The following is an 18,442-nucleotide window of genomic DNA, read 5'->3' as shown; positions in this document are numbered from 1 at the left end:
TTTTGATAATGGCTGTTTTGACAACATAACCTGAAACCAGGACTGGAAAGGCCAACTTCAGGTGACTGATGGTGGTTCTTGTACTTACCTGTTAGTCTTCCTGGCAGGTTATGATCATTACCATTTTGCTAGAGAAGGTCCTTCACAACTTCTCTTACTCTGCCTTCTCTCTTAACATTGTAGACTAGGTGTCAACATTGGTTTTATGCTTTTTTTGTTTTTCAATGATGTTTTACCTTCATTCCCTTTTATGTATTTTACTACATTTAGTTTATTTTTACCTTTTACTGTTTGTTTGTGCCATAAAACACTAAATCAATCAATCTATGCAAAAAAAGTGTTTGATATTATTGTGTTGTATAATTATTAAATAGGAACTTAAAAAACAAGAGAGAGAAAGGTTAAAGAGAGAAAAGGAAAGGATCAGAAAGAAGCAAAGGAAAGAAAGAAGCGTGAACGTCTGGAAATAAAGGCCAAGAAAGAAAAGGAAAAACAGGAGAAAAAGGATAAAGAAGAGAGAGAAAAGCAAGAGAAGATCCGTGTGAAACAGGAGAGAAAAGAAAAGGAAGAAAGAGAGCGTCAAGAGAAATACAAACAAAAGGAGGAAGAAAGACAGAAAAAGCTGCAAATTTTAAAGTAGGCTGTTTTGTAATTAGTTTTTTAGAAATAAAATGAATGTAGATCAATTCCTTGGTGGAAAATTGTAATAAATATTGCACATAATTTTATTAATTAACCTAATTAGTTAATAAAAAAAATGTCAAATATCTGTTACAATTTAAAACCAAGTTTTGTTGAGTTGTAGTTAACTAAGCCCAGAATAATTAGCTGCTGACTTCTGTGTTTTGTTCATAGTTGATGTAGTTTTTATTTTTAGATGTCAACATCATGCATATCTGGTGGTTTTAAGAATGACTTATTTTTTTTAGTTACTTTTAAAAATGCAAATACGCATTTAAATTACTATAAATAATGTTGATAAATTTCTTTGTCTTTTCTAGTGCTAAGTTGGAAGAAAAGAAAAAAAAGGATGAAGAGAGGCAGAAAAAATTAGAGGAAAAGAGGAGAGCAGAAGAAGAAGAGGTTTATATAATTTTTTGTTTAGAAGTTTTACAAACTGCAGCAGTGTTTTATGTTAATATTAAAACCCTAGTGATAGGCTGGGAAACAAAAGATTTCAAGCTGTTTTTAAAAAAGGATATAATATTTAGGTTAGCACTTGAGTTTGTCAAGTAGAATTACACATTAGTGGCAATGCATATCAGATAAAAATTACTCGTTAGTATCAATGTATATCAAGTAGAAGTTGCATCTTATATATTATATATGTTGATATTAATGTACAACTTGTATTTCATACACCTTGATAATAATGTGTAACTTCTCGATGTACCTTGCTACTAATATCAACATGTATCAAGTATGCACATTACTATCAAGGTGTATTAAGTTGAAATTGCACATTAATATCAATGTACATTAAGTAGTTACACATTAGTATCTAATATGTAGTCATCCTTTGTTGAATGTAGCTCTCCATCATATCAGTCCAGTATTTCTGATTTTTCAGCATACCATGTTCATCTGATTTCTGCTTTTACTTCTGATTGTCCCTCCTTATTCTGTTTTGCTTTTGTTTAAATCTTTTCCCTAGCCTGTGTTGCCATTCTGTGGCTATTAATGCCCACCTATTATTGGAATAGCTTGATACATGACCAGCCCATTTCTAGTTAGTTCGTAGAAAGAACCCTACTGTATCTGTTACATTTGTTTTTATTCTGTCATTTCTTCATCTGTCTTGTGTTTTATGAAGTACTTGAAAATGGATGGTGTGGGTGAAAAGGGATAAAGTTGAGAAGTTAAGCTGTTATACTGTTATAGTTTTGTGAAAGTTAATTTATATTATCATTTGTAGTAATTTAGGTTAAATAATACAGTAATAACTGAATATACTGATTTTGGTAAATTAAAACTAAAATTATGAAGTTTTAACTTAAAATGTCTTGCAATTTTACTACATTCTTAAAATAGGCTTAGTACATGTTAAATACTTTAGGCTTAGGTATATTTGATCTTAATGGTAAATCATAAAGCAGGATAAATATGTTGTTTTATTAAATAAATACATTCTAGACATAGTAATGATAAAGTAATGGATGATTCTTAACTCTTAGACTACTGGTATTTGGTATTGTGTATTTTCAGGCTATAAGTATGGATACATTGGTTAAGATTAGTGTAGGAGTTAAGCATTTACAGTTTTTTAGGTGTAATGGGTACAATGAACGGGTTTTATTTGGGAACTCAGAATTGGTGTACTTTTGAGTAAGCTAGTAGTGAAGGTGTGAAATTTGTATGTAGACTTTGTAAGTTGGAGGTTATCCTAATTAAAATAGAAGCAATAGGTGGATAGAAATGTAGACTATGGGAAATGGAAACAAGATTTCAGGAGTAGCTTAATCTTTTACATGCAGCTAACACTGCCTTTCAGAAAGTTAGAAAGAGTACTATTAGAGTAGAAACTAGTGCATTTAGTTAGAGCAATCCTATTCTGTTCAGCAACAGAATAGATAGTGGGCAAATGGTGGTTTTTGAAGATGAGGAACTATTAAAGGGAAGGAAAACAAAAGGGTCAGGGAAGGATGTGGATGATAAGGAGGATATAGTTGTAGGTTATTCCTTGACAAGGCATGTGGATAGCCTAGTATGTGGGGTAAATAGGGAGAAAAAAGTTAAATTGTTACACCCAGGGGCAGAGGTACAGGAGATATAATAAAGGGAGGATAGCAGAGATACAGTTTTTGTGGTTGTAGGGGCTAATGATTTAGGGAAAGGTAGGCCATAAGAGCTAACTAATAAATACAAAGGGTTGATAAAATTATTTAAAGTTAAAGGCCATAATTTAATTTTTTCAGGGTTACTGCTCAAAATTAACTTTTGGGATGAAATTATAAGTAGATCACTAAAGCTAAATGTTAGGCTTCAGCTAGTATATAAGGATGAGCAGAATGCATGGTTGGACTTGAGATCATTTCAGCAGAAGAAGGGAGTTTTTGGAATAGATGGTTTACATTTAAATAGGGTAGGGGCTGGCTTGTTTGCTAAGACTAGTAACAGTTGTAAGGGATGTTTTAAACTAGACCTAGACAGTGGTAAGGGCTAAGAAAAGCTAAATGCAGAAAAGAGTTAGAGACAAAGATTAGTTTAGTATGAGAAATGAATATAAATGTAGTTATAAGGATAGGCTTAATTGTTACAAGTTGACTTTAGAGCACTGGTAGGAATAGAAGATTTTTATAGGAACAACTGAAACATGGTTAAACAGATTTTGATGGCAGAATTTGTTTTGAAATACAGGTTTTGAGGCTGTTTAATAGGGATAGAACACTAAAGATAAGGAAAGGGGTGGTAAAGAGTGAGTTACAACCTGTTGAATTTGAGGATATTAAAGAGTAAGGAGATTGAATCAGATTGGGTTTCTATTAGTTGATACAAAAAGAAAAGGCTTTTAGCGGGAATTTGTTACAGACCACCTAATGATCCTGATGAAATTAGTGAGAAACTTTACTAAGAGATTAAATTTCAGCTGTTGATGAAGTAATTCTTATGGGTGACTTTAATTTAAAGCATATAGATTGGGAAATGCTAGAGTTAAACCATAAAGGAGAAAGGTTTTTGTAAACTGTTCAGGATGCTTTTTGGTTTTGTTAGTTAGTCAGTGAACTTGCTAGAAAAAAGCTATTTTAAATTTATTGTAACCTTCAAATGCAGAAATGATCAAGAGGGTAAAAAAATTGGGAACATCTGGGTGCAAGTGTTTATTTCTCTATTAGGTTTATTGTTTGCTACATAAGGAGATGAGGAATGATGCTATTTTGGTTACAGATATTTAAAAAAAGCAAGTTTTGAAGGGATGTGACAAGAATTATCTGTTGTGAATTGTGAAGGTGAAATATTCAGAGACACTGGTGAGATGTGGAAAATTTTTAAATGCTCAAGTTAAACATATTCCTTACAGAAAAAGAAAAGTAGCTGTAAGTAAAAAAGCAGGTTGGGTCAGAGAGTTTAAGACATGAAATTAAAAAAAAAACATTATAAATTTAAGAAATTGAATAGTATGATAGGAGATTTAGAACATTATAGAAAATCAAGAAAGTTGGTGAAATAAGAAGTTAGGATATCAAAATGATGTATGAGAAAAAGTTATCTGAAAATGTAAAAATTAACAATGAAGATTTCATTAAATACATTAAGGGTAAACAAAATATTAAAATGGGTGGTAGGGACCCTTGAGGGATGATAAAGCAAAGCTAATATCTGATTATTATAAGGTTGTTGGGTTAATAATTTGTTTTTTTTTTGTTTGTTTTTTTAGTAATGAAGTTTTAAGCAGTGTTTCTTATCTTAAACAGTAGGTAAATGGAAATTAGATAAAACAAGGTGACTGAATCAGTTCTGAGCTGGTTAAAATTACAGGGTTAAGGGTTTTAAAGGAGATTAAAGATAAGATATGTGAGCAACTTAATACTGTTTTTGTCAGTCTTTGAATAGTGGGCAAGTACCAGAGGATTCAAACTTACCTAATGTTTCTCTTATCTACAAGAGTGATAATGGAAGTTTTCACAGTAATTATAGGCCTATTAGTCATACATCAGTTGTAGGAAAAGTTTTGGAAAGTCTGATAATAGATATTATGCAGAGTCATTTAACAAAGTTTAAAATTTTATTGGATAACCAGTGTGGTTTCACTAAGGGAAATATTTTGCAGATCTTTTAACATTTTTTGGAAAGGTTACTTTGTGTATCTGGGTTTAAAAAAACATTTGACAAAGTGCTACATTAGATTTTTAAATAAACTTACCTCTATAGATATTTGGGAGATAAGTTAGCTAAATGTGTAAAACAATAGCATGAAAGAATGTAGAGGATTGTTTCAAATAGAATTTAGTCAAATTGGATTAATGTCACAAGTGTTGTACCTCAGGGCTCAGTGTTAGGATGTTTACTCCTATTGATTTACAAAATAATAGTCAATAATCACTTAAATTTGGAAATGTTAAAGTTATTGGGTTTTACTAGCTCTGAAGAGGGTGATGCTGATTTACAAAAGGAACTAAATCATTTAGCGAGTTGGGTAGATAAATGGCAGATTGGTTTTAGTTATAATAAATGTCAGATAATGCATGTGGGTTATCATAATTTAATTATAAATATAACTGGGTTGGTATAACTTTAACAGTGTTATGGAAGAAAGGGATCTTGGTGTAAGAGTCAATCTGTCTGTAAAGCCATCCAATTAGTGTGCTGTTGCTTGTGGTAGGGCAAATGGGATTTTAGGTTGTATTTACAAAAATATTGAATACGAAAGTAAAGAGGTTATAATTTCATATAAAGGTCACATTTGAAATATTGTGTTTGATCTTGGAATCCTTATCTTAGAAAAGCCATTAATTTGTTGGAAAGAGTTCACAGAAGGGTTACTAGAATAGGGGCTGAGATGGAGGGGTTGTCCTTAAGAGGAAAGCTGAAATATCTCAAATTTCTTTCTCTTAAAAAAAAAATTAGCTAAGACAGTTTTAGTTTTCTAACAAAGTGGTTGACCTTTGAGATGTTATAAAGGCAGTAAATTTAAGTGAGTTTAAGAAAAACTTTAAATTTATGAATTATAAAATCAATCTTTGAGATATCTGTTTATTTTTTAATTTTCTTTAAAGAATGGAATAGCTGAGATGAACCAGTATGCCATATGTCATTCCAAAACATTATTGTGTGTTATTTTTCTTTCCATTTCTTGTGTGGTTTTAATCTTTTTCCTTATCTTTTGTTAATGTCTATGTTTTGCTGCTGTTTGTTAAGGTTGGAAGTACACACTGATCCATGATCTTTTACTTCAAAGCAGTGTGGGTATTTTGATCCTCTAGAATTTCCTTATACATTTCCAAACATTGCCATGTTGTCTTTATTCTTACCATAATGTCTTCTCTTGTTGTGTTTTCCATTTTGAAGGTTTGTCCTAAATATTTGTACTCTGATACACACTATGGTTTTTATTCTCAATTTTGTTGGTATTTGTGTCATGGTGGTTGATCATATATTTGATTTTTCCTGTATTTTTATTCCTAGTTTCTTATTACTGACAGTTAAACTGTTTAACAGGCTTCCATCTTTTCTAAATTTGTAAAGAGAGCTACAGATGTGAAATCTTGATCTGGTAATGTCTCACCAAATCTTTGTCACTAATGATATCTCATTATCAAGGCGTATTTTTGTTTTTTGGCCCATATACATATCATATCTTGTTGCATGTTAGATTCATGACTACTGTTGTTAAAGTGGGATATAAATTACACATTAGTGTCAAGGTGTATCAACAGTACTGTAAGAAATAAACTAAAATAAAGCAAACTCAGTGCAAGATTTGTTATTCTGTCAGAAATATCAGTGTTTATAAAAACTTTTCTAGTTTGGTTATGAGTTTGTAAATTTTTGATAAAATAGCAGTTAGAAGTGTTTTTTAAATTTGTATTTGTTTTTTTGCTTTTCAGGAAAGAAAAAAAGAGAAGGCAAAAGCTACATTTGCAAGTTTCTTTGTAAAAGCAGAACCTAATTTTGTCATCAGTGAGGTATGTTTTGGTGTATTTTTGTCTTTCCAGGTTTGGATAGAAGTGTAAGTTGAAGGAGAGTAGGAAAAAGCAGATTTTACACTTCTATTTGAAAGACTTACTCTTATCACCCCCATAAAGTTTAAAGTGCTCTTGATTGTTTTTGCATTTCTACATATTCTGAACACTGAAGAAGGAAGAATTAATAGGAAATGTGAAGTGTTTGTTGTATGCACACATACATGCAGTGTTAGGTCTATAGGCTTAGAGATTTCAATGAGTCTATTGAGCAACTTTGTTCTTAACAGTAACCATACATTCATTTATCTGTAAATTTAGTTTATCTTTATCTGGGAAATCTGAGTATAAATATTATTTAGTGTTAATAAGAACTGAAATATTTGTTTTAAGCAGGTAATATATTTCAACCGTTTAATTGACACAGATTGGAGTTAAATTTTGATTTTTAACCAACAACAAAAATCTGTAAAACTAAAGTAAGTTCAATTGTAGTAATTTTGTTGTATAGAGATACTACGTAACCCGTAATCTGAATACAGTGTTTGTATCTTTACTGTAACAATTCTGAACAAAAAACTTCAATATTTTTTTTGTAGTAGCCTCCACTTTTGTGTGCTACAAAAGCAAGATCTGTTTTTTGTGACTTCAGTCTCATAAAAATGTCCATTACCTCAAACATGTTTGTCATAATCCATCCAGAAATTGTTTCCAAACAGGAAAAACAGCAAGGAATTTTTCTACCATTTGAAGTGAAACAAAACATGGTTCTTGCTCCTGTTGTTCCTGAATTCAGTAGTGCTAATTTTGACAAAGAAAATATGGAAAAACAGTTACAAGGCCAGGTATATATTATATTTTTAAAAAAATGTGATTTGATTTTCTTTGTAAAGTATTGAGGTTTTTGTTAAATTAGAAAAAAAAACTTCAGATAGATTGATTTATGTTCATCCAGTCTTCAATTTTGACAGATGTGTACTTATCATATTCTCAGTGTTCATATATATTATTTAATGTTTTATTTCTCTGAATTGTTTAGAAGTTTTTGAAAAAACTAAGAACTTGTACATAGTCTTGTAGATTAGTAAGACAAGAAAATATATTTTAGGGACCACGTATGACGTACCTGGAAGAGCTGAAAAAAGAGAAACACAAACCTTTCTGGACTAAAAAGTGTCAAAAAGTTGAAATAAATGAGGAAGAAGATATTTTTATTGAATCTGAGGAACGGAAGATGAGGCCAAAACTTAAAGTGAAATTGTTGCAGTTTTGTGAGAATGTTAGGCCACCTTACTGGGGTACCTGGAGAAAGATAAGTACAAGTGTGAACCCCAGAAGACCATTTAGTAGAGATGTAATTATTTTTGATACTTAATAACATAGGTATTCTTATGATATTTTTACTTTTGGTTTCTGTTTGTTTTTACTTAAACTTCCTTTTTATAAGTGAATAAGATGGTTAGATGAAAGAAATCGCAGAATTTCTAGCTTCATAAACATTATAAGAATAATATACAACTATTGTTTTCTGTTTACTGTAATAGCAAGCCAACTTGTAAAAGTTCTTCAAATATTTTATCAGTATTCCTATATAAAATTACTTTAAAGTTATTCATTAATGTAAGTAAAGTAATTGGGAATTTAATAAGAGATTAACAGTTGTATTTGAATATTTGTCTCCTAAGGTGATATTTGACTATGAAGTTGACAGTGATGAGGAATGGGAAGAAGGAGGCCCAGGAGAAAGTTTGTCGGGAACTGAGGTAGGATAAACTGTGTACCCTCATGTACTAGTATTTTAATACTGATTATTAGTTCAAAATTCTGAAAACATAAGATCACCAAAGCCATATAATGAAAGATAAAAATTAATATAATTATTTCACCGGTTGCTAGCCTGATGGACTATCAGTGTGCTTGTCTCATTGTTCACATCTTTTACAAAAAAAAAAAAAAGCTCTGTGCTTTTGAGTTGTTTGTAGTTGATAAAAAGTGATATTCAAATACGACTGTTTGGTTAGATATGAGTAGCCATGGAGTCGGTGGTAGGAACATTTTATTAATGACCTTCCCTCTAGTCTTATCACTTCAAAATTAGGGATAGCTGATGCAAGTTGCCTTTTGAGTAGAAAATATCTCAAAACAAACTCGTTGGTTTTGTTACACCCCCTGCTAGTTTATTGTTTTAAAATACAGATCTCTCTATAGTTGTAATTATGTGTATTGGGTACTTTTTTTAATCTTGTTTAGCTAGTAATGTAAGTGTTAAGTTTTTCTATTTATTGTTCAAACTTAACTCCTCAAAATATAGCAATAAGTATAAAATTTTCAAACTAAGGTAGTTTTAGTTATTAAAAAAATGTCATACTAGCAGTGACTAATGACCCTTTACCTCTCAGTTGGTAGAGGTCTCACTTGGCATGCAGAAAATCCTGGGTTAAAATTTCCTCACATAAATTATTTGATAGTGAAATAATTTGGATTTTCTAAATTCTGTGTAAAAGAACAAAGTAACATTACAGTAATTGTTTTAAACAAGTAGTGATTGATCTTAAGAAGTGTTGAGGTGCATCTGTATATTCAAAAGAAGTGACATGGATGTGATTAAAAGTAGCTAACAAGTGGGTTAAGGTGTTTGACTTGTAATCTAAGGGTCGCAGGTTCAAATCCCTGTTGCACCAAAAATACTTGCCCTTTCAGTTGTGGGGGCATTATAATGTGACAGTCAATCCCACTATTTCTTGGTAAAAAAGTACCCTGAAAGTTGACGGTGGGTGGTGATGACTGGCTGCCTTCCCTCTAGTCTTACACTGCTAAATTAGGGAAGGCTAGTGCAGATAGCCCTCGTGTAGCTTTGTGCAAAATTATAAACAACAAAGTAGCTAGTCAACTGCTATTAATCTATGAGTGAATGAAGAAAATTGTTGATATTTGCATTAAAAAATGTTATTGGTAATTTATTTCAGTGTTTTGTATATAAATGATTAAATTAGCAAACACAGATGTTCATGTAATAACATTATTATATATTTACTTTCACATGGTTGACGGGTAACAAACGTTTATAGTGTAACGTTTTGATGAATATAACTTGTTTGTATTGAAAGGATGAAAAGGAAAGCGAAGATGAATACGAAGTCGACAATGAATTTTTTGTTCCCCACGGTTATTTGTCAACAGATGAAGAGCAAGATGATGAAGGAAATCCGGTGGGTAAAGTTAATTTAATCATATTGGTTTGATACATGTTGTAACATTTTAGTTTGGTTAGCATCAGTTTAGCTGGTTGAAAAATGTAAGAAAGTGGAAGTTGCACTTCACAGGAAGCTTAATGTTACTGTAGTCCATTGAATCGTCTATTAAACTCTTACTATTAAACTACACATTGAGGCAGGTGTGTGTCTTTCAGTCGGTAAGTCCTGTGAAACCAGTTTAGGCTTCATGTAAGTTAATGCAGGGCTTGTACGGGTTTTTAAAAAAATGAGAATTTACCTCAGTGTTTTGAAAAAGTTATGGAAAATGAACTTTTTTTTTTCTTTCAGTATTACAAGTTGGTGTTTTCCCATAACTTCTTCATCTGATGACTACATCATGTAATATTTGATAGAAAAAATCTAAGTGAGCTCTCAGTGATGTGCATGTACAAATAACATCTTGAATTACTTTAGTAGTACAATATTGAACAAGGTTGTAGACATTAGTCTTACCATTCAGGCAATTGAGTAATTGTGATTCATCTGGTTTTTTCTTCCATCATAATTTTTATGTTCTGCAGAATTCACTTGCATATATAAAACATGTTGGGCAAGTGTATATTCAATAGTGGCATGGCTTCTGCAGGACAAGAACATGGAATGGCTTGTTACATCACCAAGAAGCTTGTTGCAGTGTATGACTTATCACTACAAACTTGCCCATATTGCCAACAATAAACTTTTTAAGGCATACATGCATAACTTGCATAAATTGCACTTGTCAACATTAGCCACACTGATCATACATAGTTTGATATCGTCTGAATCTAGGCCTGTGTCAGATAGAAAATTGACAGTTTGGCCTATCCTTGTGACAGATCAAGGCAGTGTCACGGTCTAGCATGTAAGCAATTAATATTCCTAAATTAAATTTAATTCCTAAGAGATCTGATGAAAAATTAAATAAAATTGCAATATTTTGCAATTAGCCATTGGATGGTTCACTTTTCATATAGGTGTCAAATCCTCATTATGCAGTTTATTCACTATAGGGCAAACTGGATTCATATGTTTAAAAAGAGAATGTGTTGAAACCCTAGGTTTTGTGGGTCCTGAAGATTGTTGTTAGTTGACAATTAGAAAAGCTATAAAAATACAAACTGTTTCAAAAGATGTTCCCAAACAGTAAAATCACATCCAAGTTTTCTTGTGAAGAGAAAAAAAATTTGTATGTGATTTTATGATGACCAAAGAAGGTCTAAACATTGTTTGCTTCTCTGCATAAAAAATTTTCTCAACCCAAACCAGCCGTTTTTACTTGCATATTTTTCTCTACAAGTGGGTTTTCTCGTCATCGCTGTGTATGTGATTTGTTTCACATTGGCTCCATATGCTAACTCTTCTATTTGTATCAAAGGTCTGGAAAAGATAAGACTTTGTTCTCTTGCATGATGAATCCCTAAATTGTAAAAAAAAGCTTGAAAGAACCAACTTGATGTGTCCCTTTGGTACTTTGATTCAAAAAAACTATTGTGATGACTAGATTCCTTGACTCTGAATTTCTCTACCATACATGGTTAATGATCTCTTCAGTGATTTCTGACAGCTGATGTAAGATCTTAATATTAAGAGTCACCTTGTACAAATACAGATAGACTGTCAACATATTAATTGGCCATTCCATGAGACATTGGAATCAGAGTTAAAAACTGCAAATTGAGACCCATTTGTAATCAACATTGGGTTCTTTAGTCTCTACGTGGCCATGGGGTTCTTTGTACTGTTTGCAGAGCCTATAACTGGGATTTAAAAGCAATATTTAAATCAAGGTACTGGGCAGACTAAGAAAATTTCTGGGTCTCGCACATATGTACTGAAATTTTGTTCTACCTGATGGCCCCTTGGTGTGGATTTCTGTATGTGGTGAGGGTGCTTCCCAGGGAAGGTTCTGTTATTTAAGTTTACCTCGTTTGGGATCTAAACATCCACTCATTTGTTTGCTGTGTGTGGCGACCCGTGAAGGTGAGGAGAGGATCCTGGTGGTTAAGGGGCCCAACCCTGACACACCACTTTGGCCTTGAATTCCTGTAGACAGGTGGCCTTGAAGTGCCCCTCCTTGGGTCAGTTGGCTGGTCCACTTGAGCTAGGGTCAATCGAGTACCAGTGTTGGATGTTCTCAACAGGTGTGGACATTGTATCTGATGCTGGTGTTTGGGTATAGTGCTCACAAAACTCTGGCATTGCTGCAGTGTCCTTGTTTGACATCGTAGTGCATCCCCTCATGGGGCTCCATGGTGGGTGGGGTCAGTGGGTATTGAAATATTCCTTTTTTTATTATGGATTCTCCAAATAAAATAGTGAAAAAACAGTTCATAGGTAAATGACCATGTTTTGAAGATTCTGAGCAGCAATCTTCAACGTTTGTAACACCTGTTGTGCCTCATTTTCTTATCCAACATTCTTTTTCAGAGAAACCGTTAGGGCAAATGCCTCTCTTTTTCATGCAGAAAGGACTAGAGGGACTTGCTGGCTCTTCAAAGTCAGTAAAGAAGCTTTGATCTGGTGGCATTGGTGGAAATATCTACATCTCAACACTGTAAACTCCACTTGCATTCAAAGGCAATTGGGGATATACCTATTGAGGTTACACCTCATGCTACTTTGAATTCATCACGAGGAATTATTGTTGAGAGGGATTTGAAGAACATACCGAGTCAGATGTTCTCGTTGGTTTCTCCACTCAAGGAGTTTCTGCAGTGAGGCATATCTCCGCTTGCAAAGATGAAATTACGATGCCGACCAATATCCTCATTCTGACATTTACATCACCACATCCTCCTGTCACCACAAAGGCACGTTATCTTTATTGCAGGGCACGGCCATACATTCCAAACCCTCCAATGTTTCCAGCATCAGCAGTTCAGTGACTCAGTGTGATTGTTGCGATAGCAAGGACCATGATGCCTATGAGTGTGAAACAGACCCTCATTGCTTCAATTGAAATGGCTGTCACCTGTCCTACTTTTGTTCTTGCCTTAAATGGTTGGAAGAAAAAGAGGTGCTGCATTTCAAAACTATTCATAACATTACTTATCCTGAGGCTCGAAAGTTGCTGTCTATCACTTCATCTTGGACATATGCTGCTGCTGTACTTTGTTCCACTGCTACAGTTGGAGTAGACAGATCTCTCTGTGCCTCCAAAAGAATCGTTCTAAAAAAAATTAAAGCTCTTTTGACCACCATGGTTAAAAAAGTTGATAAATCAACTTCAACATCTATCTCTGTCCCTTACATACATTCCAACAAATATCAAGATCCACTTCCTTTGCTTCTGGGTACAGGCATTTCCTGGGATACATCTTCTCCCACCTCAAGATGCAAAACAATCATTTGTTCAAGTCATCATTCACTGGAATCCTCTTCCAACAGCAGAGACCTGACAAATTGACCCAGGGCATGATCCATGGAAGTTGATAGACCTCTCTCGAATAAAGACAGTAAAAAAAAAAATGTGGTCATAAACAGAAGGGTTCTCCACCCAGTTTGCCTAGACATAAATACAAATGGCTACTTATGTACAATGTAACTGTCAAGGTTTATGTTCTAACCTGGATGACATTAAAACACTGATTGCTTCCTACCATCCTGTATGTCTTTCCTTAAGGAAATATTTCTGAAACCAGCCGATACAGCCATCTTTCGGCAGTTTTCTTTGTACTGAAATGACAGGCTGTGTGATGGATGAGTGTGTGGAGGGGTGGCACTGTTGGTTGATCAACATGTACCCACCCTATCTTTGCCCCTTGACACACACTTGGAGGCTGTAGTTATCTGTGTTTCCTTGGGTCACATTTATTCTCTCTACCTGTTGCTTGAGAGATCTATGATCAATCAGACCTTGACGCTCTCATTGAACAGTTGCTATCTCCCATTTTAATCCTGGGGGACTCTAATGGACATCATCCCCTCTGGGGTAGTGCTGATATTGGTAGGAGGGATCACTCTGCAGAGCATTTGCTCTCTGATCACAACCTTTCTCTTTTCAGTACAGGTTCTTCTACTTATTTTCATGCACCTAGTCAGTCCTTTACTGCTATTGATCTCTCAATGTGCTCTTCTTCACTATTTTCCAATTTTTCATGGAGGATTGACAATAATCCATGAGGCAGTGATAATTTTCCTATAATTTTGAGAGAGACTGGCTGTGGTCAATGCCACCAGACCCGTGTGCCCGGTGGAAGCTGGATCATGCAAACTGGCCCTCTTTCACTGCTCTTGCAGAATTTGTTCCTGCAATCCTTTTTAAGCCATCAGTACACAACTCTGTGGCAGCAGTAACTGATTGTATTATACAGGGTGGCCCATAAGTCCCTACCCATCCATATGTTGTGTCTAAACAATGTTATAATACTAATGATGAGTTGAAGGAAGCTGTTACCGTGGCATTTGGAACAATAACCCCTACCATGTTGAGGAAAATGTCTCACGGAACATGGCGTTGCATAATATTATGCAGCGTGAATGAGGGACAGCACACAGATACACTGGATACATAAAATATATGGATGGGTAGGGACTTACAGGCCATCCTGTACAAGCAGCTGCTGAATGTATTCCTAAAACTTCCACAATTTTCCATGATATCCTCATCCATGGTGGAATCCTGCCTAACAAATAGCATGGAAGGCTCAAAAATGGGTCTGGGATACTTTTCGTAAATATTCCATACTCTTGAACTGCATCGCTTTCCAGCAGGTCCATGCAAATGCTCGGTGGGTAAGACGTCAAAGTCAGAAGGAATCTTGGATTAAGTTCACAACCAGCATATCTTCTACCACCAGTTCTAAAGTCATAAGGGACAAGATTGAAAAGATCAGTGAACAGAATATAATTCTGTCCCCCTCTCGATCTTGCTCTCTTATGGCCAGGAAGTAGCTGATACCTGTAGCATTGCTGATACTCTAGGTGAAAGCTTTTGCCGGGTATCTAGCACTTCTGCTTCTTCCTTCACCTTCTTAGCCATCAAGACTCAGTCAGAGTGGTCACCTCTTACCTTTTGAGCTGATTATCTCTATGACTGTAATCGTTCCTTTACACTGATGGAACTCAAACTGCCAGTACATCGGTTGGACCTGATGATGTACACTATGAAATGCTGTGCCATCTATCTCCTGCTTCTCTTGCTTTTCTTCTAGTTGTTTTTAACTGGGTCTGGCAGGAGAATATTTTTACTGATGCCTGGTGCAAGGCTATTGTCCTACCTTTCTCTGAGCCTGGGAAGGATCCCAAGATTCCTTCAAACTACCATCCAATTGCTTTGACAAGCTGTCTCTGTAAGAATTTAGAAAGGATGGTTAATGCTGGTCTTGTTTGGTTCCTTGAATCAAACAACATCCACTCACTCACCCAGTGTGGGTTCCGATGACAACGCTCCACTGTGGACTACCTGATTTGACTTGAAACATCAATCAGAGAAGCTATCTCAAATGACAACATCTTGTATCAATATTCTTTGATGTTGAGAAGACTTATGATATAATATGGAGGTATGGCATTTTGCAAGACCTCCATGTATATGGGTTATGTGGCCATTTGCCCATTTTTATAAAAAAATTTTTAATGGACTGGAGATTCCAAGTTCGTGTGGGTTCGACACTTTCCCTTTCTTTTCTACAGCAACTTGGGGTCCCTTAGGGCAGTGTTTTGAGTGTCACACTTTTCAATATAAAAATTAATGCCATCACTGAACAACTCCTTACTGTTTCAAATGAGCTCTATGTCGATGACTTTCACATCTCATGTCAGTCATCGAACATGAGGTATATTGAGTGGCAGCTGCAGACTGCCCTCAATCGCTTACTGAAGTGGACCACAGGAAACAGCTTTATATCTCTCTCTCTCTCTCTTTAAAACCGTTTCCATGCATTTTTGCCAACAATAAGGTATTTGCCCTGATCCTCAACTCCATATCGGTAAAGTTGTGCTTCCTGTGGTCCCTGAGACAAAGTTCTTGGGGCTTATCTTTGACTGTAAGCTGATCTTCATACCTCACATCAAGCAACTGTAGGTCAAATGTACAAGAGCACTGAGCATCCTCTGTGTCCTCTCTTCCACCACTTGGAGAGTGGATCGACATTCTGTGCTAAAGATATATCGTGCTCTTATTTGATCGAAACTTGACTGTGGATCACTAGTCTATGGGTCTGCCAGAATCTCAGCTTTAAAGATGCTGGACCCTATTTGTCATCAAGGACTTTGGCTCTACACTGGGGCTTTCTGCACTTCTCCAGTTAAGAGCTTATACATAGTCTCATGAACCTTCTTTGCACCTCTGCTGTTTGCAACTGTCTTTACTATATGCTTCAAAACTTCGTTCTATACCAAAGTATCCCACCTGGGGTTGTGTTTTCCTTCCTCGGTGGGCCATACTTTTTCAGAACAGACAATCTGTCATTACTCCTTTTGGCCTTTGTATCCAGGCACAGTTGGATGAATTGGGTCTGTCCTTGGATAACATTGCTGTATCCACTGGTGACCTGTCTTTAGGTCTTATGAGAAAAGCAAACACTCCCAATTGGAAATACTGTCTGCTATTTGCTGAACACCTTTCAAACCATCCTTCCATTCCTATTTATACAGATGGTTCGAAATTAGGTGACTGTGTGGGCTCAGCTGTGGTTTGTTTTGGTTCGGTGGTTAGTTCTCTTCTGGCCCTCGAATCGCTTCATGTAGTTCACACCCTGTTCTCACTGATATTCAAAACGAGTGGCCTATTTCTCTCTAACATCTACTTCCATCCAGTGTTTCTGGATACCATGCTACATTGTTATTTATTGGAATGAGCTTGCCAACACTGCAGCTAAATCTATCTGCTCTGGTACTATCACCACTGTGCCTATTCCGTACATGGGCTATGGTCCTGTTTTCAAGGCTCAGGTCCGTGCCAGCTGGCAGTTGACTTGGAATGAGCACAAGGAAAACTAGCTTTTCCAAATAAAACCCTCTATTGGACTTTGGCCGTCTTGCTGCCATGAGGATCGGAAAGAGGAAGTTGTTCTAACTAGACAACGCATTGATTACAGTTTAACTCATTGTTTTCTTTCATCTGGAACTGATGCACCAGTGTGAAGTCTGTGTAATACTCAGGCCACAATAAGCCACATTTTTCTTTCTTGCCTTCATTTTGACTCTCAATGACAGCACCATTTTAAACATATTCTGTTCCAGGGTTTGTCCATAACATTAGACAATATTATTGGTGATGGTGACACTGTCCACTTTGGAAATGTTTTTAGTTTTTTAAAGGCTATTAATCTTTTTAATGCCACTTATGTTTTTTAATTTGTACATTAGACATTTTTAAATGTGATTCCCTTTTAAGAATTACAGTCCATCTAGTTCGATTTGAAATTAGAAAATGGCAGTAACATCAAAATATTCAAACCCAGGACTGGAAAGGCTGACTAATGCTGCTGTTCTGCTGTTTGAACTTACCTGTTAGTCATCCTGGCGAGTTACTAAAATATTGCTACAAATCTTTTGAAACTTTTATTACTCTACTTTTTGAAAATGACCATAACATCAAATAACTCGAACAGGGACTGGAAGGGTGACTGACGGTGGTTTTTGTACTTTCCAGATAGTCTTCCAGGTGAGTTATGATAATTACAATTATGCTACAGGAAGTCCTATACAACTTGTATTACTGTAGTTTTTCTTTAACGTTGTAGACTAGATGTAAACATTGGTTTTATGCTATTTATGTTTTTCTAAACTTTGTTTTGTTTTACCTTAATTTCCTTTAATTTTAACTTTTTACCGGATGTTTGGCACAGATAGCTGAGCTGCTTTGTGCCATAAAACAACCAACCAATCTACCTGATGGATAGAGGATGCATCTGTTATATAACGTTCAATTGAAAGTATTTTGAATTTTTAAATATACTTCAAAACATTTGACCCAAATCAATCTCTTACTACAGAGTACCAAAACGTTGAGCCTTTAATAATGTTAAATTTGCAGCAAATAATTTGCTTCCTATAGCAAAGTTATTTTATGTTTCAATATTTGAAGAACTCTTTCCATTCCTAATGAAATATCAGATTGAACAACCTGTACTGCCTTTTGTCAGCTGTGATCACAAACGTTTTGGGATTGTAAAACACATTGTGCTATCCACAGCAGACACTGCATTTAATAGTTCAAAATTGACTTAAGCAATACAGAAAATACCAAATCAGCTAAGCATGTTGATATTTGTTTTTGTGCGACAGAAAATTTGAAAGTGTTGATTGCCACAGAAAAAGCAAACTCCAAGAGATGAGTTTGAATTTTGGTACATTTTGTGTTTTTAACGTACTTTGCTCTCTCAACATGGGCTTGGTTAATTCAACTGCCCACATAATCTCATTGCTTTTGTTTAAAGTCTGAATGGGTTTAATACTTCTAACTTTCAATATAGTGTGTGTGTGTATATCTTCACAAAATTTGGCATTCTTTCAGTTAACGTAATAAGTCATATTTTTTAGCAAAGTATGTTTAATAAACTAAAATAAAGCTTTGTCCATTAATGTAATAAGTGTTTATTTTGAATAATCTGTGTGAAAAGTAATTTTCATGTTAATATT

General features: G+C 34.8%; 1 protein-coding gene across 1 annotated transcript in view; it reads left to right on the top strand.

Moving 5' to 3' along the window:
• The window catches only part of LOC143236094 (uncharacterized), a 33,265-nt gene that overhangs the window by 9,714 nt on the left and 5,109 nt on the right, over positions 1-18,442 (top strand). The window contains exons 3-9 of the mRNA XM_076474364.1: positions 383-636; positions 1,002-1,083; positions 6,546-6,623; positions 7,340-7,465; positions 7,729-7,974; positions 8,306-8,383; positions 9,728-9,829. Of these exons, the coding sequence (XP_076330479.1) occupies positions 383-636; positions 1,002-1,083; positions 6,546-6,623; positions 7,340-7,465; positions 7,729-7,974; positions 8,306-8,383; positions 9,728-9,829 (966 nt within the window). The remainder of the gene's footprint in view (positions 1-382; positions 637-1,001; positions 1,084-6,545; positions 6,624-7,339; positions 7,466-7,728; positions 7,975-8,305; positions 8,384-9,727; positions 9,830-18,442) is intronic.

The sequence above is a fragment of the Tachypleus tridentatus genome, chromosome 13 (genome assembly GCF_004210375.1).
Source record: "Tachypleus tridentatus isolate NWPU-2018 chromosome 13, ASM421037v1, whole genome shotgun sequence".
Classification (NCBI taxonomy): domain Eukaryota; kingdom Metazoa; phylum Arthropoda; class Merostomata; order Xiphosura; family Limulidae; genus Tachypleus; species Tachypleus tridentatus.
The sequence above is the reverse complement of the archived record's forward strand: the minus strand, read 5'-3'. Positions and strand labels throughout refer to the sequence as shown.